General features: G+C 46.8%; 1 protein-coding gene and 1 long non-coding RNA gene across 2 annotated transcripts; both read right to left on the bottom strand.

Annotated features, from left to right (window-relative positions):
* Positions 1–4,346: 4,346 nt before the first annotated feature.
* On the bottom strand, positions 4,347–9,007 carry LOC128073167 (uncharacterized). The gene is made up of 2 exons (XR_008202632.1): positions 6,604–9,007; positions 4,347–6,331 (listed from the first exon to the last, which is right to left on the bottom strand). It is a non-coding gene; the product is annotated as an uncharacterized LOC128073167 (long non-coding RNA).
* Positions 9,008–9,733: 726 nt separating this feature from the next.
* NELFB (negative elongation factor complex member B) lies at positions 9,734–21,622 on the bottom strand. The gene is made up of 14 exons (XM_052668944.1): positions 21,619–21,622; positions 21,129–21,433; positions 20,780–20,943; positions 20,504–20,603; positions 19,077–19,307; positions 17,448–17,633; positions 16,074–16,186; positions 15,311–15,413; positions 14,282–14,377; positions 13,464–13,606; positions 12,388–12,494; positions 11,300–11,441; positions 10,427–10,535; positions 9,734–10,181 (listed from the first exon to the last, which is right to left on the bottom strand). The coding sequence occupies exons 1-14, from the start codon at positions 21,620–21,622 to the stop codon at positions 10,044–10,046; spliced, it is 1,941 nt and encodes a 646-aa protein (XP_052524904.1). The 3' UTR covers positions 9,734–10,043.
* Positions 21,623–22,557: the final 935 nt, after the last annotated feature.

The following is a 22,557-nucleotide window of genomic DNA, read 5'->3' as shown; positions in this document are numbered from 1 at the left end:
GCGGCTCGCAGCCGGGCTTTGTGCAGAGCCGATCAATGCTGTAAGAGCCTCCCTTGGGAACGAGCGGCCGCTGCCCTGCGCCAAGCAGCATCAACGCGGCCGCAGAGGCTCCGGAGGGCTCCGTTAGCGGAGCGGCTCACATCTCCATCCCTTCTGTCTCCCTCGTGCTTTGTCTGCATCCCCGCGCAGCTCCCTGCGCTTCTATCTGGGAGCAGCGCGGCGGCAGCTCCCGGTGGTTGGCGGCGGGAGCGCTGGATGCCGTGCTGACAGCCGGAGCCTGCGAGGAACGCAGCGAAGCTGTTGGTGACGAGGGAACCTCCGAGCTTCCTCCCGGCATCTCAGGTCTGCAACCAGCCGATGTTGATTTGCAGCATAGCTGAGTGCTCTGCAGCTGAGAAATCTTTTCTCCTGCTCTTTGCACTCTTGTGTCATTCTCCTTGCTGTAGCCCTTACTTAAATCCTCACTGCTGTTATCCCACATTTAAGCTCTCAGGGGGTTCCCAGCAGTCAGGAAGACTCCAGTGCTGCACTGGCACTGCTGCCCAGAGCTGTGGGTGCCCGTCCACGGAGGTGCCCAAGGCCACGGATGGACCCTAGGCATCTCGAGCTGGAGGCAGCCCATGGCGGGGGGGCTGGGGGCTGTGAGGGCCCTTCCAACCCAAACCACCACCTGAGAGGCTGCCCCACAGCACAGCCCCTCTCCCAGCCCCTTGGCCCCGTTCTGCTCAGCAGCACAGGACTCTGCTCAGTAGAGGTGGATGCAGCACCAGAACCTCTCCTTTCCTGCCTGCAGGACCCCATGCAGTACTCCTCCAGTAGGACAAAAGCATGGTCCGCTCTTGTTCAGACAGCTGTATACATGCAGAGGGCAGAACAAACAAAACTCAACCCCTGTGGGAGTCCCCAGGAGGTCAGGGTGGCTGTTGGACACCCGGCTCACTGTGATGCTTCAAAGAGAAGCACAGCAGCTGCATCCCTCCCAGCCTCCCCAGGAGCCCATCAGCAGGATGTGAATCCACTGCTTGTGTTACCTGCAGTCTTGAGGTTGTATCACAGAATTACTTAAGTTGGGAGGGACCTTAAAGGCCATCAGGTCCCACTCCCTGCAGTGCACAGGGACACCCACAGCTCCAGCAGGGCTCAGAGCCCCAACAGCCTGACCTTGGCTGTCTGCAGGGATGGGGCACCACCAGCTCTCTGTGCAACCTGTGCAGTGCCTCACTGCCCTTACTGCAAACAACTTCTCCCTTCTATCCAACCTGAATCTCCCTTCTTGTAGTTGAAAGCCATTTCCCCTTGTGCTATCAGGTAGACTTCTGTCCCCTTCCTTCTTAAAGCCCCTTAGATATTGAAAGGAAGAAACTCTTGCCCTTGGCTATGCAGCTGCAGCCATGTGCACAGAAGCCGGGGATGCAGGCAGCTCCGGCTGCACAAAGACAAATGCAGGTAGGGATGCTGATCACGCTGTGTCTGCGTAGTAAAGGAGCCCAACGGCACAGCCACAGCCCAAAGCATCGCGTGGCTTTCCCTCTGCTAACTAATGTTTCATTAATGAGTTCAGAAGTGCTGAGTAACTCCGGATTCGGAGCAGCAGAACTCACAGATGGAGTGAGAGAATGAATGAAAAAGGGGAATGTTGGGGCTCTGCGTTAAAGCGGAGCTGCGTTCCCATGGCAACAGCGGCAGTTGCCAGGAGGCAGGAGATGGTCGGATGGCACCAGTCACACGGGAGGGCTTTTAGTCTAAAGACAGCGCCGATGTGTCCTACACACACAGCTCTTAATGAGTAAGGGCAGCGTGACTCCTTTGTTCCTAGGAGCCGCACTTTGCACGGAATCAGAGAGAAATTACATGGCAAGGCAGGCAGAGTAACACGTAGCAGCTTAATCCTGCTTTTGTGCCAGGGGCTCCAACTTATGAATACAAAATCATTAAAAAATAATCTTCTTGTTGGTGTACATTACAGCTGGATTGATTGCTGCTCCTCCTAAAAGCCCAGCAGCCAAAGAATTAACCACCCTGCCTCTGCCCTTTGCCATCCTCAGCATCCATGCAAACACTGCCTACATCTGCAATGCCTCTTAAGTCTTTAAGCAGTCACCTGAGCCCTATCACACAATTCCAGCCTTAAGAACGTCACCAATCCACGCTTAATGACACGTAAGGTAGAAAGCCAACCAGCCCTGAGCTACTGCCAGGGCTGGCAGCTCATATTGTGGTAACTGGTTTCCAAACAGTGACTACTCGCAAGCTGGGAGCTCTTTCACTAATGATTAAAAAAATAATAATAAGAAGAAAAATACTTGCTATGAGCAGCCTGATCAACTCTACTGAAAGCTGGGGTTGCTCTTGTTTCATTTCTGTACACGTTTCTTTGGAACATTTTCCTCTGCTCTGCTTCACCCCACTGTGAGGAGCAGGATGCCAGTGTTTGCTACGGAGCACGCGTAGGATGAGGTGTGAATTCTTGCTGCTAAATACATGGAGAGGGAAGCACCGTGCCTGACTGATGCGTGTTGGTGTCAATCTGGGTTGGCTTTATTTGGGAACCTCCTGCAGCCCTGGGGAAGCAGAAAGATCCCATTTCAGATCCTACCAACGAGCCCTGAGCTGTTGGTCATGGAGCAGGCAGCAGTGCGCTGGGAGCTCCAAAGAGATGCAGTGAATATCAGCTGGGCAGCTGCACGCAGTGACAGCCAGCAGCATCAGACAGACGTGCAGTGAAGTGTGCATGCATGACTGTCAGGTAACACAGACACCTGTGTGCTGAAACATCCCTACCTGCAGGCTGCCGCTGCCATTTGCACTGCTCTGCAGTGTTCTAACGAAGAGCCAGCACTCCTCAGATGCATCTTCTCTCTCTATCCCTGCTGCTTTCTGACAACTGTTTGTACAGAAATGACAAGTAGGTCAAATCTGGATAAAGGCTGCATGAAAGAACTGGCACAGCAGAAGTTCCCCAAGGCTGAGCTGAGATCTGCTTTGCAAAAGCAGGATGGCAATAAGGCCGGTCTCCTTCATCCAAGGCACTCAGTCCAATGGTTGGGCTGGAAGAAAATCCTGGATACCTGAACCACCTGCACGTCTCAACCTGGGTTAGGGCAAAGCATTTGGCACAGTCCCACAGAACATCCACAGCTCCAAACGGGAGAGACAGAGATGTGATGGATGGACTGCTTGGCGGGCGGGGATTTGGATGGACTGCTGCACTGGGAGAGTTGTGGTCAACGACGATTCAGGTCTCTACAGTGCAGGGAGGTGGGGGAGGCACTGTCCCTGAAGTGCTCAGGAACTGTGGAAGCTGGGATGTGGTCAGTGGGCAGCACTGGTGGTAGGTGGACAGGCTGAATATTTGGAGGTCTTTGGAGGTCTTTTCCAAACTCAATGCTTCTATGACTCTCAAGAGATGTTTTTAAGAAAGCTGGGAGGTGTCACTTACTTATTCATATTCATCTCAGCCCCAAGGGCATGTTGTAACACCAAGGATCGCCTTCATCCAAGCTTCTTGGAAGCACCATCACCCCATTCTTCCACTTGGAAGCTGCCACAGCTGACTGACCTGGCAAACCCACTCTTCCTCAAGTTGACAGAGCTCACAGAACCTCTAAGGGACACCAGAGAAAAGCAGCAATAATTGTTTTGGAACCATAAATCAGGGTTAACCTGCATATCTGCCTGGTCACAACAATTGGCTTTTTGGAAGGGACTCCTAGGAGGACACCAGGTGCTTCCTGCACCTCCACACACCGCAGCCAAAGCCCACGAGCACAGCAGCGCCAGGTGAGCAGGAACACAGATCCCTTCTCTCCCCCTTGGCCTCTCCTTAAGGAAGCTGCCTGTAAGAAGTCCTTACTGATTACCCGATTGCTCACTAGAGATTAAGCAGAGAACAGTGCTGGTAACAAATCAGGCCGTGACCTACTGGATGGGATGCTTTGTTGTTGCTGCGATGACATCATTTCACAAGTCCATGATGACTCTGACCCAGTGACCCCAGCACCCTGACTGAGGCTTCAAGTGCATTTTAGGGGAATAAACGTCACCAACTCCTTCCTCTCACACACCTGCAGTGCTTCCTTCCTAAGCTCAGAGGACATCCAACAGAGCTGGAACGGAGGGCGGGGGGGAGAAACACGACTAGAAGCAGGGCCAGGAGAACACAACTCAGGCAAAAGGGGTTTCGGAGTTAAAATGAGCACCACCCCGTTTGTCAGCATCTTCCACAGCCTTCACAAAGCACAAACAGATGCTCAGAGACAGATTTCTTCTCAAGATTTTTAATTGCTCCTACCTATACATGCGCTTGAAAAAACGATAATAAAAACCTTGTGTTCTGAGTCATCAGATTGCTTTGTATGCTAATGACTCATCGCCAGGATTTATTAACATTTCACCACTTGCAAGTTCTGCCAACCCTGATCAGCCAACAGAACTTTGGTACAGCAAATGGATGCTAAAGGAAAGAAAAACAAAATACAGAGCTCCAAAATAACCATCTTTTGAGCTCTGGACTTCTTTTCTATGACAACATGGGAACCAGAAACAGCTCTGTTTGACTCGAGGACAGATACAAGAATCTTTCTTGTTCCCTTGCCACAGAACTGACATCAACGGGACCTGGAGAAGAAGGGGAAGACACCGATGCTCACTTCTGGGGTGCTGCTCAATGCAAGGACTGCAGAGGATGCCCTAGAAGGGCTCAGATGGCAGCAAACACGGAGCTGAAACCCTGCCTGAGGAGTCCTCAGCACAGTGACCTGCCTTGGGATGGAGCTGCCCTCCATTCCTGCTTTACACCCCCCTGGAGCTATCAATATTGCAAGAAGCCATCCACATCACCCTGTCACACAGACCTCTCCCTGCCTCTGGGAGATCCCCAGCACAGCTACAGGCACAGCTCTGCCCCACACAGCCCAGTGCTGCCCTTCGGCCAAGGCACAACGCAGGGTGAGAGGTAAGTTACATTTAGTGCACTCAAGTGCTGTCTGTGTACCCTGGAGTCTTCACCTCTCCACAACAGGTGACTGGGAAGCCCAAACCATCCAGCAGCATCTTGGAGAGGAATAACTCCAGTTTCTGCCTCCTGGCATCTGCTGCAGACTTTCTGTCACCCAGCTAAATGCCCGGCTCCTTCCAGCCATCTGCACCACAACCCACCACTCCCGACCACTTTTCAAAGTGCCTGCAGCACTGAGGCAGAACGGAGTGTTCTGCCAGCAAGCAGAGGCTTTCAGCATTCACACACACGAAGATGCACAGCTTGAACTGCTGGGTCCCCATCAATTTTTATCCCTGGAGCCTAACAGGGCCCACCCTTACAATGGTCCCAGCTGTGAGTTCTGTGGTATGATGTGAGAAATATTGCCATTGGGTTGGAAAGCCAAAGTTGGCAGTCAGTGCCCTCTAGGAGGTCGGTTTCACAATTCTTTACCACCAGCTAAGGTTTAATTCAGAAGTGCAGGATGTAACTGCTGTAACTCCGGCACTGAAGGCTGTCAGAATACTGCCCTCTTTTTGAACAATAAGCTTCCTTTTATGGGAGGTAAATGATACAATGGAATTGCTCCCATCTGGATTTTTTGTAGAGTTCTATTGAAGGCACTGGTGGACATTCACCATCCCTCATCAAGGTGCCAGGCTTTCAATGCCTGAATTGGAAGGATCTCCATGGAAATTCAGAGCTTTCATAGTAAGGACACAGTGGAATATCTACTGCAACACCTAGTAAAATGCTCCCGTTCTTTCAGAGCACTTTCCAGCCTAGAGGAACTTTGGTAGGTGTTGCCCAGGCACTGGAACAGCATCAGCAAGAACCACATTTTCTTCCTGCCTGCGAGGTCCTCAAGCTAGTGCTGGTCAGGGAAGGGTTTGTGCCAAGCACAGGGCATGGCCTTCTCCAGAAAGACGTTATCAGGCAGATATCAGGCAGAGGTGTTACCCAGCCATGGGGAGATCCAGAGAAGCAGGACACCAAAAGGAGAGGAAGCAAAGGAAGGGCATGTGCAGAAGCAGCAGTGCAGGTCCAGCCCAACAGCAGCGTGCCCAGGTGCTGCAGGTACAGCAGAGGAGGTAGTGAAGAACACAGTATGTAAACCCAACAGGTGCTTCCCTGTGGTCCCATGGCTGTCAAAATCATTAAGATCAGAAAATACAATCATTTTAAGTTTTAAATGCTTGCAAGAGGAAATTCCGTGATTTGTATTTATCATTCATTAGCTTTTCTTACCAGTATCACTTCAGTGCATTTTCATAGCTGCTCTCTGATGTGGTACTGGTCAGGAATGTGCCCGATTCCTTCCTGCAGGAACTGCTGTGCCACACCAGCCACCTGCTGGGATGGGGCAGAGGAACATTTCCTTGTAAGCCCAGTGCCTGGCTCCTTACTTTGGCCTCACACAGGACTTGAAGGGTGAGTGAGGTTCAGGACAGTGTGAGACTTCATTTCTGCAAGAACAGGCCAGACATGCACTGTGCAAACAGGCCAACTTTTTCTAACTCAAGCATCTTCAAAGTGAAACCCATGGCAGGTTTTCTTTATGCTGTTGTATAGAGAGGTGACCAGGAATCACCTAAAAACAGTTCTGACAAAACAGCAAGACTCACAACAACTGGTGTTTATCCAGGGGGATCTTCATGTTCTTTCTGTCCAAGCAGATTTGTTCAGCCTCTTTTACCTCAGTCCACAAAGAGATTTCCTGCATCAAATCATCGTGTCAGGTGGAATCTGGGTGATGTGAAATGATGCTGTGCCATGCTTTTGGTGTCAGGTCCTTCAGAAGTAAATTATACCATTATAAACATTTTTTTTTCCACTAATTCTGCATAACCCAGACCTGATTCCTCTGCTAGCATTGGCCTCAGTAACCAAATTTTGGAGCTACTCCTGTCAACTACAACACTGCAGTTCCAGTGCTCTGTCTATCTGCTAATGTACCTCAATCCAAACGAGTTGCTTCAAAGCTCAACATGAACTTTCAGTTAAATGTTAACCATCCAAAAAGCCTGGAGAACCTCTCAGGGCTATTAGTTACCATGATCTCTCCGGAAAAACACACAGAGAGGACCAGATTGCTCAAGCTAATTAGAATTCATTGTAAAAAATTCCTCCCCGAGTCACACAGCAGGCTTGGTGAGAATACGCTATTTTTCCATACCACAGGTATCACATCCCCGCCGTAAAGACAAACCGTAACGCGAGTGTCAGCACAGGGCAGGCAGCCCCAGCGCCCCGCTGCACGCCAGCTGGGAGCATTTCAGGCAGCAGCGCTGGAGGCGGGCGCTCAGTGGTGCACTGCCCCCTAGCGAGCAAAGCCTGCACTGCACGCCATTGCGCCGCGCCTCGTTACCAAGGGCTGCACGTGGGGCATTAAGAAAAGGCAAAGAGGAAAAGAATACGTAATTGTTTCACACCGTTCGGTTGTACCTCAGCTGGCAGTTACAGCGCGGGGCAGTGCGAGCTGACACAAAAGCAGCAGTCTGTATAATTGCTGGGAGTCAAAGCACTCTCATCTCCATGAATGCCCACAGACTGGGATGGTCACTTCTGAAAAAAATATTTTCTGAGAGATGTTTCTGCTAATTTATCACATCTTTTGAGAAGAAAGCAAGTCAAGAGAGTGCAGAATGGCAGCCATTCCCATTCTCCCCTGCCCACTGATCTCTCAGCTGAGGCATCAACTAGCACAGGAAATCATCAGCACATGCTCCAGGACTCAATTTCTTTGTGCCACCTCTGTAGATCTTAAAGGCTGTAAAAAAATAATCCCCAGCACTGTCGACACAGGGTAAAACACAAGAGGTCTTCCCATTGAACTGCACATTGTTCAGTCAGCCTGAATTAAAACAAGTTTGTGCTGCCAGAGGGTAGCAAATCAGGCTGCAGTGTATGGGAAGACTTCAGTGACAAAGAGAACCTGCACACAAAGCTACGCACCCCGGGGCTGAGCAGAACACAGCTTGGAGGGAGTTAATAGTGAGAGGTTTCCAAGCAGTGTGGGATGCTGCTCTGTGTAAGTTACACGTCAGTTTAAATGGTTTAAAAACCAAGCTTTGCAAGAAAATACTGATTGTTACAAGCAGTTCCTGTTTCCAGCAAGTTCAGCATCAGGAGTCTGCCAGCAAGAACTGCCCAGGCTCCACAAAGGCCATGCTGAGCCCAGGAGACAAGGAGTGCAAAGGCAGCAGGGATGAGAAGGCAGCACCCCTTCCTCGCTCACAGACCCACGCTGTCTTCCCAGTTTTCCCAAAAGACACAGACAACCTCACAAATGGAGAACAAGGCACTGAGGCAATGAAGAGTACTTGCTTTCCTCACGCAGCACTTGAGATCTCGGGAGGCAGAAAGCTACACAAAGAGGGAGTTCAGCAGCTTCTCAGAGGGATTTCCATCTTTGCTCAATTATCTTTTTTTTTTTTTTTTTTTTCCCATTCAGCTTCAGGAAATGGAAAAGTCTCATGATATGGCTTGGCACCAGAAGTGCTTGAGCCCCAAGAAAATAATTAGTGCTGGGAAAATAAAAGGACAAGAAAGCGACAGCATGATCAGCACAGTTAACAGTGCCTGAAAACTCTGATAACTTTCTAAGAAGATTGGCTTGGCAGACAAGAGGAGAGCAGAGCAGTTTAGCTTGACTTCAGATGGCTCTGGACACAATTGTCTGAAGAACACATATAGCCAAATCATTTTGCTGTGCATCAGATAGCTGCATAGGAAAACTGGCAAGACTCCAGTCCCAGAGAGTTGAGATCAACAGCACAAAGTCCAACTGGCAGCCAGTTACTCCTAACATTCCTCAGGGGTCTGTAACGAGGCTAACATTGTTTAATGCCTCTATTCACAACCCAAAGACAGAACACACCCTCAGCAAATTTACACATGGTACCAAACTGTGGGAATGGCTGACACACTGGGCAGGGCTGCCGTTCAGAGGAACCCCACTGGGCTGGAGAAACTGCCTAACAGAAGCCTCAGGAAACTTAAAGGGAAATACAAAGTTCTGCCCTTAAGCAACCAGCAGAGACCCTCAGAAGTGCCTTCATAGCTGCGTTAGCCTGCGATTCAGAATCCCTCCTGCAGGCAACTTCCTGTTTACAGAGGACTGATGAGATTTTACATATATCGTATGGGCTGAGACCAACACAAAGTCACTTGTAAAGCTCACACAACTCATTCTTCTCCCAAATCCATCTTCCTGCATACTCTGCCTGATATTTACACTGAGGCAACAGTAAAAGCACAACAGGAATTAACTGCAACAGTACAGACAGCAAACACAGATAAGCCATGGAGAACAGGCTATTCTTTCAGTCACGATTTCACCCTTCCTACACCAAACCCTACCAGCATTCAGGTCTTATTTCACTGGAGCCAAGATTCATTTCAAGCTCTTTCTTTGGAAAAGGTGGGAGAGAAAGGAAAGCAGGGGACTGATTCAGCTTCTGATGTTCTTCACAAGATCACTGCTTCTTGGTCTAGTGACAGTGGTGGACGTCCCTCACTAACGCAGCACGTTTTACCATGAAGTAAACAGCTAGAAACAGAAACAGGAAACCACATCAGTGGAGCTTATCTCCTCTGACATTTGTTTGCTGAGTTTATCCTCTAAAGACCCAGAGGAGCCCACTAACAGCCAGGAAAAACCAGGTTAGCCTTGAGGAGCTCACACTATCTGCTCAGCCATGTATTAGACAGCCAGTTGTAAGTTCCTGAAATAAAGAATACAAGATGCACAGCTTAAAAATATGCCTTTTCTTTTTCAAAAAAAAAAAAATAAAAAAAAATGGTACAGTCAGTTGCAAGTAGATCTACAAGACACTCACTCAGCTACCTTTAAGAAAAGGAAACCTCTGCAATGCACTGCATACAGAGTTTTCTAACCAGCAAGAGACAGTTGGGGAAACCGCAGCGTTTCCCCAGAGAGCTTTTTGAGTGGCTATTCTTTGCTTCCACCCCGCGGGCAGCCGCTAACAAGGCAGGACAGCGCCCTCAGGCTGCTGAGCACGAGGCCCGTTTCGCTGTCTCACTCCTGCAATACAAACACAGCTCAGCGTGAGGCTGGTGTGGGCACGGTGGGCAAGGGCAGTTCCATGGAGGGAGTCTCAGTCACTTCGGCAGGACTGGGCTTGCGAAGCTCCAGTTTCTCAGTGAGCTGGTTATGAAGCTCCTTCACAGCCTCCCCACTCTGCAGAAAGAGATTTAGGGAAAGGAAAACCAGAAGAGTCAGACTTCATTCCTGCTGCTATTAACTACAGCACTAAACACGCAATTAACCTCCATGTTTTAACACAAACCAATGCAGAACGAGGAAGTTGCAAGTAATTAAGACAACTTGGAAAGCTGCTAACTGAACAAAGCACACATTCCATTAAGCAAGGTCTGGGAAAGGCAGATGCTTTCATTTGCAATTAATTTTCCATTTCTCATTACCTGTTTGGTGGGTTCCAAAGCCTTCTGGAGAGACTCTAATTTGGCAGGCGCCACTTTGTGATGCAGATGAAGCAGCAATCTCAGTACATGTCTGTGTACATTCTCCTTTCTGAAAAAAAGCAAGTTTAAAGCAGAGAAACAGTTACACACAAACACGGCCTACAGAATGAGAAAGCTACAACAATGCTCTCAGAAGAATAGCAAACAACTGAGGACTGACAGCTCTGTTATAATCCTCCAAAATACCCAGGAGTTGCTTGCGTGTTACAAAGTGCCACCCCTGCCTCGGATCTCCAGCTAATGCATCTAAATCAATCAACAGGGGTGAACTAACTGTAGCAACCACAGGGAACTGGGGCAGATTTTAAGCAGAGGCTGCAGCACAGAGCAGCAATTTCTCTCCCTCAGCTGTGCTGGATGAGCCATATGACCACACAGGAGGGTATCCTGCCCCCATCCTATGAGGAGCAAACTGCTTTTGGGGGAGCCTCCCAGAGATTACATCTGGTTTGACAGCCACCAGTTAAACCACACAGGCTTAAGAGAATTAACAAGCGGGTTTTTTTCTCCATGCAGCTTTTACAGCAAAGAGCTGCAGTTAGTGCTTCATATCCACAGCCACTGCAAAGCATCAAGGATGCTATCTTTTGTAACTCTAACTTGAGAATAACAAATTATGGTTCAGGTAATCAACACCAACATGAAACATTTAGCAACTCTGCTGTTAAGAACTTTATCACAGTATATACCTCTCCTAAAAGAAAAAGCAGAAGACTAATGATTTCAGCTGAAACGTTAAACAACAGTCCAAAGAAGCACAGCCTCCCTCAGTTCTCTTACAAACTCACTGCCTCTGAGGAAAATCAGATTTACCTTGAGCATGCAGTGAGAAAGAAGCCATCGAAGAGACCGGTGCAGAACTCTTCAACTGCAAATTCATCACCCAGCAGTGTGAGGTTACCAGTGAGCAGATGCAGAAATATATCACTGAAGGCCAAGTCACTGAACGTCTCAACTGCACAACATATAAAGGCAGAGACTGAGACTCACAAATCTGTGCCAAACCTGGATTGCACAGCAGAGATTCCTGCTGAAATCTCCGTGAAAACTTTTCCTTACTGGCTTTTACAACAGGTAGCCCAGGCAGGTGGCTGTGAACTTCTACCTGAGGAGCAGAGAGCTGAGAAAAATATGAAGAAAACCCACGTCTCCCATCAAGATGGAGTCACACAGAGCAGTCTGCTGCTGTCAGAATCATGGGGACCCCTGCTATACTTTTCCACAGCTCTGTGCTCACGGCCACAACCACCTCCCTGCACTCCTCAGACCCCACAGGGAACAGATGCAAACTGCTTACCAGTGAAAGTCACCCATCTAAGTGAGCTGCCCATTAAGCAAAGGGCCCAAAGAACTGTTGGGGTAACAGGGGGAGTGGGGAATCCACCCCACTGCTGGGAGCTGCACTTCCTAAGCGTGCTGCAGAACTTTCACACAACTTAACCCAGAGAGGTCAGTTCAGAAGGCAAACCCAGGGAGGAACTTAGGGCTGTGTTTGGTCTTGTTTTGTTCCACATTTTTTCAACACACAAACCCAAGTCTCAAAAAATATCTGGCCACATGCAATTACTGTGAGCAGCTGCAGAATTAAGTCACCTACACTTTTATCTTTCAGTCTCATTCGTAAAAGCTCTCAGCTAATCCCATTGCTAATACAGCCTTTGATGTCTACTGACCTTCAGTCACTACCCCTAAGTTCTCAGATCAGCAGAAAAAATATCCTAATTGCAGACAAAAAACAAACATGTAATCCTGCAGGGCTTAACAATTAAGTGACAGGAGGAGGCAAAAGTAAATATATGCATTTGTCTCTGAAATCAGTTTCATTTCAGGCTGTTACTTGACCCCTGGGTCTCCAAGACAAGGGAAGCAGCTGAAGAACAGAAGCCAAGACAAAAACTCACCTAGTGCTGGCAGGAGCCTGAGGAAAGCATTCTTGTTTCTCTGTTTTGTTATGTGAAGGATATAGTACAGCCCAATCTCACAAGCTATTCTGTTCTCCTGCAAGAATCTGTTAAAGAAGGAGCAAAGCTTTTTAATCAATAAAAATAAATCTTTTTTTTTTTTTTCTTAGAAGAGATTGAAACAGTGTTGGATAGGAATCAAGCAGTTACAGCAATGGTTAACCTCAGAGCCACAGGAAAGCAGCTACTCAGATAACGAGCATCACCAAATCCGCTGTCAGAGCCAAGGAAAATTTTACCATTCAGCAAGCATTGCATTATCTCACCATTATACAGTTAGATCTGGTTGTGAACATTTTAAATAGCATTAATGGTAAGTGATAATTTTAATAAGGGTTTTAAAAAAAGCTCGAGTAATTTACAGTGATAGAAAGCACAGCAGTGTTTTGTTGTATGGATTCCTAGAGGTCACACATCAGCTCTGTCACAGAGCAAACATAAATCCAACCAGTGGGATTCAGTACTCCAGATCATGGCATACAGACAAGAACTGTGCTGGAAATTAGTGCAAGATCTGAATATGAGAGAACACAAAGAGGATTTTTAATTATCTCTTTGAAGCCCCTGGAGTGATAAGTTATCAACAGAGAGTGTCTGTGTGACAGAGATGTAAAATAAGATTCACAATAGCACTCCCCAGACAGCATGGGCACTTATCCAGCAGCACTCAGATGAAATGGTATCACTTCAGCATGCATCACGCACTGCCTGGAGAGTCACAGACTCAGCACTATTTGAAAACAGTGCTACAAAGTACTTTCATATTCACTCTGATGTAAAATGGTCAAAGCAAGATACATACTTTATGTAGATACATTTCATTTGAGGAATCATGGTGGAAACCCATTTCACTAAAAGTGAAGTGCAGGTTTGATTAACCAGCACTAAATCTTACTGCCCAAAAAGTCTTTACCACATACAGTATTTTCTTCTGTCAGTGTTGATTGGTTTCTTCATATTTTGCTTTAGTAACAAGACCAGTGTGTAAAAAGTAGCTGGGAACACAGATTACATACTTGGTGAAAGCCTCAGGAATGGTGCTGGGGTAGGGAATCGGCCCCTTTTCCTCCGAGGGCAGCTTCTGATCTACATTGAACGTGTGATCATCCACCACAAAGGACATCAGCATAGGCAAGAACTTTGTAATCAATTCGGCTTCCTTAGAGGGATGGAAGGAGAGAGGAAAAAGGAGAATGTTTTCATCAATCAGTTCACACCACCTCATAATTCCACAGCACCGTAACAAATACTGAGGCAATGCTATCAGCTCCACCCTGCGCTTCTGCAAACAGGCCTTCAGACACCCAGGTCCCTGAAACTTCCACACGATCCAGTGGAAATGAGGACAACTGTATTTCACCCAGCCCTGCTCAAAAGCTTTCTTTGGACAATGATGTAGCACCTCCTCCAACAGACGTTGGAGCAAGCACTGCTCTGCACATTGAGAATGGTACCATTGCTTTTAACAGCACTTACAAATCATATTCCTTATTCCCTAAACTGACAGAGATCAGTGCATAACTAGAGTAGCAAGACAAAGTATTTATGTGCATCTTCTCTTTACAGAAAACAGTACTGCATCAGATTCACAGCACAGTAGGCTAAAGAATTAAAGAGAGGAACAGTTCAACTTAGAAACAGTAAGGGCAGACATCCATGGAAATGAAACACGAAGCTTACAGCATCCCAGCATGCGCATTTGAGCTGCTGTGCAGTGGCCACTTACTGCTTCTTTGAAGGAAGCTCTTGTTGAAAAATATGCAGAAAGCTGACTTGAAGATTAAATCAGGGACACAATGTACATCAAATAAGAAACAGATCTAAAGAGGCTCACCATTTTTGGTTCCTTGAAGACTTGACTGTCAATCATGTCCCAGGCTCCCTGTCCTAAAGACAGCATCCTAAGGAGCAGCAGCAGATCTGGGCTTTCCTCGAATTTTAAAGAGGGGAAAAAAACAGCTAGTTTGATCTTCCACAATTTAACATACAAGTATTTATCTGGAAGCAGTGGTTTACATTCAAAGCCCTCCTGGACTAACAGGAGAGGCATTCAGTTCTCAAATTAAATTGATAGCTGATTCCTAAAATGGGAATCAAACAGCTGCAGGAAGAACACACAGCTGAGAGTTGTTCTTTGTGGCATTCTATAATGTGCTAAGAAGAATGCAGGCAATCTGAGCAGGACACTGTTCTTAAGGTGTCCAACCAAATCAGGATACTGAAATACAATGTGACAGGATGAATCAAATCATCTCAGCAGAAGTAAGAAGTGTGCATAAGAACAAGTTTTTGCCTTTATATTCTGCCCTGAAACCAAAGCAATCTTCAATTTTAAACTGCCAAGAAGAACTTATTTAATCCAACACTGACAGCTCAGAGATGAAGACAGCAAATGCCTCACACAGTTCAGATGTCTGTAGGGCTCCTTCCCTTTCCACTGAATTGCCTCCTGCAGACACTACTTGCAGGAACTGCACTGTACTGCAGCCAACAGAGCAGACCAGTGTCAGATGAACCATCACATTTACCACGGCAGGGAATAAAGGCTGCTGATGTTTAGTACCCTGCTGGAAGGACAAAGTAGGGGTGTACATACATACACAGCTGTCAGGACAGAAGGGGCCATACAAAGAATTCATGGTTATTTCAGATTGCTCCAAAACGTCTCCCTCCACACAGCGCTCCTGCAGATCTCGAAGGTATTTGATACAAACAGGAAGCCAGAACTACACTTCTCTTATTTCAACTTACAAATGCATTTAAAAACTTGATCCCACTTCTTCTACATTGCCAGCTGTTCGCTGATGACCGCTGTTCAGTTCAGATTAGGGGTCGCGTTGGCTACGCTTGCTGCAACACTCACCCTGGGTAAGGTGTCCTGCCCAACGAGGTCCTGCAGGTGCCTGATGGTGCTCAGGGCTAAGGTGTTAATGGCAAAGGGATCACACAAGATCATCGACAAGTCCCTGAGAGAAGAGGCACGAGTCAAATAAATGCACAGCACTCCTAACTCCATCGCAGCAGGCTAGTCTCATACCCAGCTGTAGGACACTCGCTTCTTAGATGTGCCTCACTGAACACAGAACAGTGCTGTTGTAATCCTGTCAACTGTTAGATGTAATGTCAGAGCAGTACGTGCAGTAAATCAACACAAAACCAGAAACTGCTGTGATAATGGGCAACAATACCTTAACTATTGTAACATAAAACTCACAATAAAATTCCTGTCTTTTGTTACCCACAGGTTTTCATTCCACAAATCTTCTGCTGCCTTTGTGAAAACGTCATGAATGTGATTCCAGATAACCTGCTCTGTCGAGTCAAAGAAAACAATTACCAAAGGTCTTCAGAGCTGAAGTGTAGCTGTGTGAGCTCACAGTTACAAGGTCACAGAGAAACCTGCAACAATTATTCAAGGTAACTGAAGCATTACCAAGGCTCTGGCCAGAAGCTGTCTGAATGTGCTCTGGTGCAGGAATGCTGCTGAATGCGCTGCACTTGACCATGGAGAAGAACTACTGACTGCCTGCTGGTTTTAGGGAAGAATTAACACCTCAACTACGTCTCATATTGTGACAACTGGAACCCAATTTGCAGTGTATCAATAAAGGGCCTAAGCAGCTTACCCCAAAACTTGCTCTTGTCCTTTCTTCACTCCATCCAGAAAGCCTTGCAATTCCCGAGCTCTCTTGTTGTCCACAAACTTCTCCCGAATGCAGGCATCAAGGCACCACGTGAACTACTCAGAAAATGAGAATGCTCATGACAGTGACTGGCAGTAAAATACACAGTATCAAGGAAAACAGGCCTGGAATGACCTCCAAACCTTGGGAGTTAACAGTTCTGTTAATGTACTCGGGTATGGTAACAAGCTGATCACAAATACAAAGGAGGCTGAATACAAAAACATCTCAAAAAGAGGTCAGAAGTTCCAATTTAAGTTAAACTGTTGTCACTTCCTCCCCTTCTGAGGCAGGTATTCCTTGGCAGGTAAGGCCATGGAAACTACATCACTTAATAGTAAGAACATGAGATTTTTTTTCAGCCAATGTTCCACTGCTCCCACCCTGTGAGCAGGGCTTATTAAAAGTAGAGACGTTTCTGCTTTCTTACTAAAATGGAAAGACAGTTGAGTGAACTGTTTTCCCTGACCTAAACCTGTGGGTTTGCCTTTGACTTTTTTTTACCCCCTTAAGAAAACACCTAAGCTTTTCTCAATATTTCAGATGCCAAGAAAGAAAAACTTGCTCAACTTTCTGAAATGTTTCATCGTGGCTTATTTTTTCTCACTAGTCTCTGCAAAATGAGATCACCAACAACAATCTGCACCTTGAACAGTAATGATCCTTTTTCTGTTCAGTCACTGTCTATACACTGATTTTGAGACTCTTGATCAGGCGACATTAAAGAGCACGCAGTACTGTTTATCATCACTCTAGGACATACTCTGTGTAAGCTGAATACACCCAAAGCTTAGCAGCATTATTAGGGGAAAAAAAAGCTTTCCTGTAGATCAGAACAATCCTGACTATGGGCAAAGGACCAGTAACGAGATCCTGATGTGACATTAACACTGTGCCCACCACATCCCATTACTTTAATAGCTTCATGTTTCTATAACTCAAGATTCAAAGTATTTCATGTTACACACACAGCTTACTGACAGATGGAGTGTGTCACACCAGCACAACGGGAAGGAGAGCAAGCTTTGATTAAGAACCTGGGGCTAGCTCTTTTTTGTTTTTTTCCCCCAGCGGTGTGAAAGTACCACAAATTTGAATGATTCATGGGTTCTGAAATGAAAGCAAGGTGCTGGTTAACCAAGACAAAGTTTTCACCTGAAGTTCCAAGGACTATAAGGTGACTTTTGGATTCAAGGGCTGAACTCTCTTCTCAGAGAGAAGTCATGGCCTGAAGTCCTGCAGGCAGCAGGTATCACAGGAGTGGATCAAACAGACAATTCTGCAGTAATATTCCCATCTGCCCCACATGACTGATACCTTATGACAAGGGTCAACAGTGCAGATTTCACTGATTTCCAGGTCATGCAGTGACATCAGGAGCTCTGCCCGCAGCGTGCAGTAATGCACATTCCTTGTCCGGAGGAACAAAGTTCTCAAGAACTGCAACACCATGTCGTAGAGCTTCACGTTCTTCCCAATCATCTGAGTCAGCTTCTGAACCACCTAAATCCAAAGTGGAAAAACACGCACTCAGTACCAAGAGATACTGTGACTTCACACACAAAATGCACGTGATTCCTGCATTTACATGACTCACCAAGTTTGAACCATCCACATTAACCTGAGTTCCTTAAAAGGAGCTATTTTAACCCAGGATTCATAATCATCAATTTTTTCATGGCCACACTGAAAGAGCCAGGAATTTCAGAATTGGCTCTCTTGCAAAAAAAAAGGAAGCATTTGTAAAGTGAAGCTGCTCAGCTCTACCAAAAGGCAAGAAACAGTACCTGATATCAAATTATGTAATCTGCAATTAGTAAAACGTGGAAAGCAGCTCATCTTTCTTTGGAAGTCTTTTTGTATTTCTAACTACTTCCAGGTTACAGGACATGAGAACAAAGGTGAAGACTGCAGTGCAAAAAAGGAAACAGCAGAGCACTTGCACTAAAAGTGGGCTTCTGAGAGCAAAACAGATCTAAACTATATCCTTCAAGTAAAATAGGTACTATGCTCTGAAATTAAATTAATTATGCTGCCTTATCACTGCAATTCCTTTACATTCTCAACAGCAAGATCCTTACAGAAACTCTGGTATTTCCCTTCTGGAGCAAGGGCTCCATGAGGTGAAATGACCAATTACAGCTGAGCCAATCTAATGACTTACTAATGACTTACTGTTAGCAAAAAGGAGAGAGACCAACTCCTTACACCTATGCTCTTCCCTCCCACATCAAGCTTGCCAGTGGAAATCCAGCCCTGTTTGGTCCTGATTACCTCATCTTTGAGCAGATTCAACTCACTGTCTTGGAAAACAACTTATTGGTTTTATTTGCACTTAATGAGGTGACTCAGCTCATGAAAGGGTCTGATATTACCAGAGCAACTGGCAAGGATGGAAGGTGCAGCACCTGCCCTCCCAGCAGCAGTATTAGATCAGCTCCACCTGAGCTGATGCAATTCCACCTAAAGAGCAACTTTTCTGAATACAAACACAGCTACAACTTCGAATGCTCCTTTCCATTAAAAATAATATTAAGGAATTGGTGTCTGTCTGTCCTGCTTAAAAAAAGAAAAACAACCCAAAAAAACCCCACACAATAAAAACAACAAACACAACCATAAAAGACATTTAAGATAATCAAATTGATTTGATAGGGAGGCTCTGGCTTCAGGACAGCTGAGCAATATTGCCAGGATAAGCAATAAGGAAAACGTTTAAAGTTCGTGGACAGCTATGAACATTAATAAATAATTACACAGCATCGAGCAGCTATTCAAATAATTCCTGGTGCTTTGATCAAGACAAAATGGCCCATATCTCAGTGGCTGATCTGCTTCAGTAGCAAAGTTGGATGGGTGAAATGAACACTCCACAGTGTGATGAGGTTGACTGGAAGCTGTTGAACAACATTCAGAAGCACGTTGTAAGAGATTTCCTTCTCTTACCTCTCCCTGACGTCTTGCTTTGGGAGATGGACTGAAGAAGTTGTGCAGGACAGAAATATCGTTGCTGAAGAGAATGTTTTCTTTCTCCAGGATATATTGCTTCAGCAGTGGAGATACTTCATCACCAAACAGAGCCTGGTTATCCTGCCAAATCTGACGCTTCACCTCCACTGCACATGCTTTATACAAATCCTTGTCAGCCATTACTAACTTCAGCTTCTTCTCAGGCACCTACGATCAACAGAGCAGTTACCTCCATGTCAAGAACCTCACCTGCCTGACTTTCCTACAAGTAACTGACTGCAGAAGACATCTAAATCACAATCTCAGGTAACCTGGTAATTTACATAGCAGTGTAATTAAATGAAGTGTCACAGATTCATCTTCTGCCCTCCCTACTCTAGTAGCAATAAGGCAATCCAAAGAAATTTAACTTTTTAAAAAAGCAAATAACACATTGATTTTTTCCTTATTCCTTTCTAAGAAGACAAAAGATTTCCTCTAAATGTATGACACTGAGATTTGGGGTTATTCAGAACTCTTCTGCTTATGAAAGGAACAGTTCTGAATCACAGAATCACAGAATCACAGAATCACAGAATCACAGAATCACAGAATCACAGAATCACAGAATCACAGAATCACAGAATCACAGAATCACAGAATCACAGAATCACAGAATCACAGAATTGTAGGGGTTGGAAGGGACCTCCAGAGATCATCGAGTCCAACCCCCTGCCCAAGCAGGTTCCCTACAGCAGGTCGCACAGGTCGGCATCCAGGCAGGTCTTGAACATCTCCAGAGAAGGAGACTCCACCACCTCCCTGGGCAGCCTGTTCCAGTGCTCCGTCACCTCACTGTGAATCGATTATCATTGAATGGTTTGGGTTGGAAGAGACCTTTAAGATCATCTAGATCCAACCCCCTGCTACAGGCAGGGACATCTCCCACTAGATTGCTGCTCAAAGCCCCATCCAGCCTGGTAATTACCTTAAGTACAATACAGTGCTTTTAATAAAGCTGCTTCTTGAAATTTTTGTTTTGCAAATCTGAGCCTCTATCCTGTATCCTTCTAATTACCTTCTGAAAAATCTTTCAGCTTAAGTTTTCATATCAGCTATGGGAAAATTCACTTACTAGTGATTTTGACTACTTTTAGGAAGCCACATGTATTGAATAAGATCGGGAAATTGTCTCACCTGATTCTGAGATACTAAAATGCTTTTTCAATGAGCGTATCAAGCTGTTATCCAGACACAAGAGTCCAGTAAATATTCAGTCAGTTGCATTGATGCTTGCAGAGCATCTGCAGCTGGAGTCTGCAGCCCAGCCAACAGCACAGACAAGAGAAGTCGTACAACAGAGATGCAACAGAACAAACCACCATGGACACAACTGAACAGGCCAGCCTAAGCAGAAGTTTTACCTTGGGCAAGTGCTTCATGACACACATTACCACAGGCTGTATGGAAGGCATCTTGACCAAGGAAAAGCTTTTCTCCAGGAGATCTTCCAGCTTCTTGTACCTGAAAACAAATAAGACCAAGAGACTCTAACTACCATTTAACTGCAAAAGTCATCTCAAACACTGCAACTTGAGCCTCCAGAAGCCTCAAGCCTTTTTCAGAAGCCATTTGCCCACTGCAGATAACATTCACAATAAATCCCCCTCCCAGCCCACATAACCAACCAGCCTACAGACCTTTCCTCCACCTTCCCTTCCAAGGCGATGGCTGAGATTCGCTCCAGCAGTTTCTCCCTCAGCTCGTCGAACACCGACTGGTGGAACTCCAGCCGGGGGGTGCCGTGCAGGTCCAGGAAGGGCAGAGCCGACTGCAGCGAGGGCAGCAGGACCCCATTTTCTGTCTGCCAACACAAACGGGGGACAGAGGCGGTCAGCAAAGGCTGCTAAAAAAAATAATAATTAAAAAAGGGGCCAAAAGAGCACGGAGCAAAGCACAGGCACCACCTGCGGCCCTCTAACCCCAAAACAAAGCACGGACGCCAACCGGGCCTCCTCGCCCCGCCGTCTCCGTGGCAACCCGCCCCACCTGGAACTGCTCGATGGCCTTCAGCGGCTCCGTGCAGTTGGTCAGCGTCTCCTTGAGATCCTCGCCGTTGGCCACCCCCAGCTCCTGCAGCCCCGCGTACATGGCAGCCGGCCTCCCAGCCGGCCCCGCTCCCGCCGCGGTCCGTCCGCTCCCGGTCCCCCAGCGCGGCGCGGTCCGACGCTCGTTCCGTCCGTCCGGAACTCGATCCGCCGAACAAACGTTCCGGGAAGCTGAGACCTCGCGGCTGATCCCGGGAAGGAGGGGATGAGATCGGGAAATGCAGCCGACATCATAAAGGGAGATGACTCAGAAGGCGATTATTTAACATTTTTGTGTGGCTGAAGGCTCCTTATCGCGGAAAAACAACCTTCCTGTGATGGAGCTTCTCTTCAAAGATCCGGGTGCCATAAATAAGGAACAAGGACAGCCATCCAGAGGAGGTACAAGTCCCAGCCAGCGGCCAGCCAGAAGGGACGAGGTGTCCTTGTACCCATGGATAACCAAAGAGTGGGACACCTCCCCAGACTTCCACCAAAGAACACTAAAGGTCCCAAATGAGCTCAGAAGATTCAAATATGTCATGTAGCCTTGTACGTACGTAATCCTATGAATATGCACTAGGTAGGAGTGGTTATGAGAGATGGAGACCTGTTGGAGCATATCCACAGGAGGGCCACAGAAATGCTCTGGGGGATGGAACACCTCCCTCTGGGGCAGAAATTCTTCCTAACATCCAACCTGAACCTCTCCTAGTGCAGCTTGAGGCCATTCCCTCTTTTTCTGTCATTACATATTAGATAGGTGAGTCATGAAAACTTATTGGATTATAGCAGAAGCCAGTGTACAGACTGTGCACTAGATTTGTGGGAATATCCCACCTCACACCCTGTGCAGAATAAATCAGTGTCTCCTCCCATGCTCTTGTCTTTTGGCTGTGTTTTGGGAGATTTGCAACAGACAGCAAGGGAAAGGAGCCCTTCCACAACCATCCTTTGGCCTCCACAGGACCAAACTTTCAGGATAGTTGCTACAGAGTGGAATAATAATCCTGCTTTTATTCTCCATGAGATCTCCTGCCATGCCCCAGGTTGTTCTCTTCCCTGCCTGGCTGGAATCTCCAGCTGGGTTACTTTGAGATTTGTATGAGTTTTTACACGGACACCTCGTACCTCAGACAACCTATCCAGACATGGCACGCAGAAGCAGATTGCAGTACTTTCCCTTGTGGCTGCATAGGAATATTTGCACATTTTTAGTTCAAAGAAGTTCAAATTCAAGTCATCACAAAAACCCCTCCGGCAACTGACCAGCAGTTGGCAGAACAACTCTAACTTCATGATTTAGAGCCTCCCAGTCCACCTGAAGCAGGGGCAAAAATAAGAACCCCTTGTCTCAAGGTTGCCTCTTTTTCAGTGCCACAATGTTGGTA

This window comes from Tympanuchus pallidicinctus, unplaced genomic scaffold (genome assembly GCF_026119805.1).
Source record: "Tympanuchus pallidicinctus isolate F22 unplaced genomic scaffold, pur_lepc_1.0 scaffold8, whole genome shotgun sequence".
Lineage (NCBI taxonomy): Eukaryota > Metazoa > Chordata > Aves > Galliformes > Phasianidae > Tympanuchus > Tympanuchus pallidicinctus.
The sequence above is the reverse complement of the archived record's forward strand: the minus strand, read 5'-3'. Positions and strand labels throughout refer to the sequence as shown.

Coding starts and splice junctions, on each gene's coding strand:
- NELFB (XM_052668944.1), bottom strand. Junction 19,308..20,503: donor TCATGAAGCACTTGCCCAAG/GTAAAACTTCTG, acceptor TGTTGATCGTAG/GTGCCTGAGAAGAAGCTGAA. Junction 14,378..15,310: donor GGCAGGACACCTTACCCAGG/GTGAGTGTTGCA, acceptor TTAAAATTCGAG/GAAAGCCCAGATCTGCTGCT.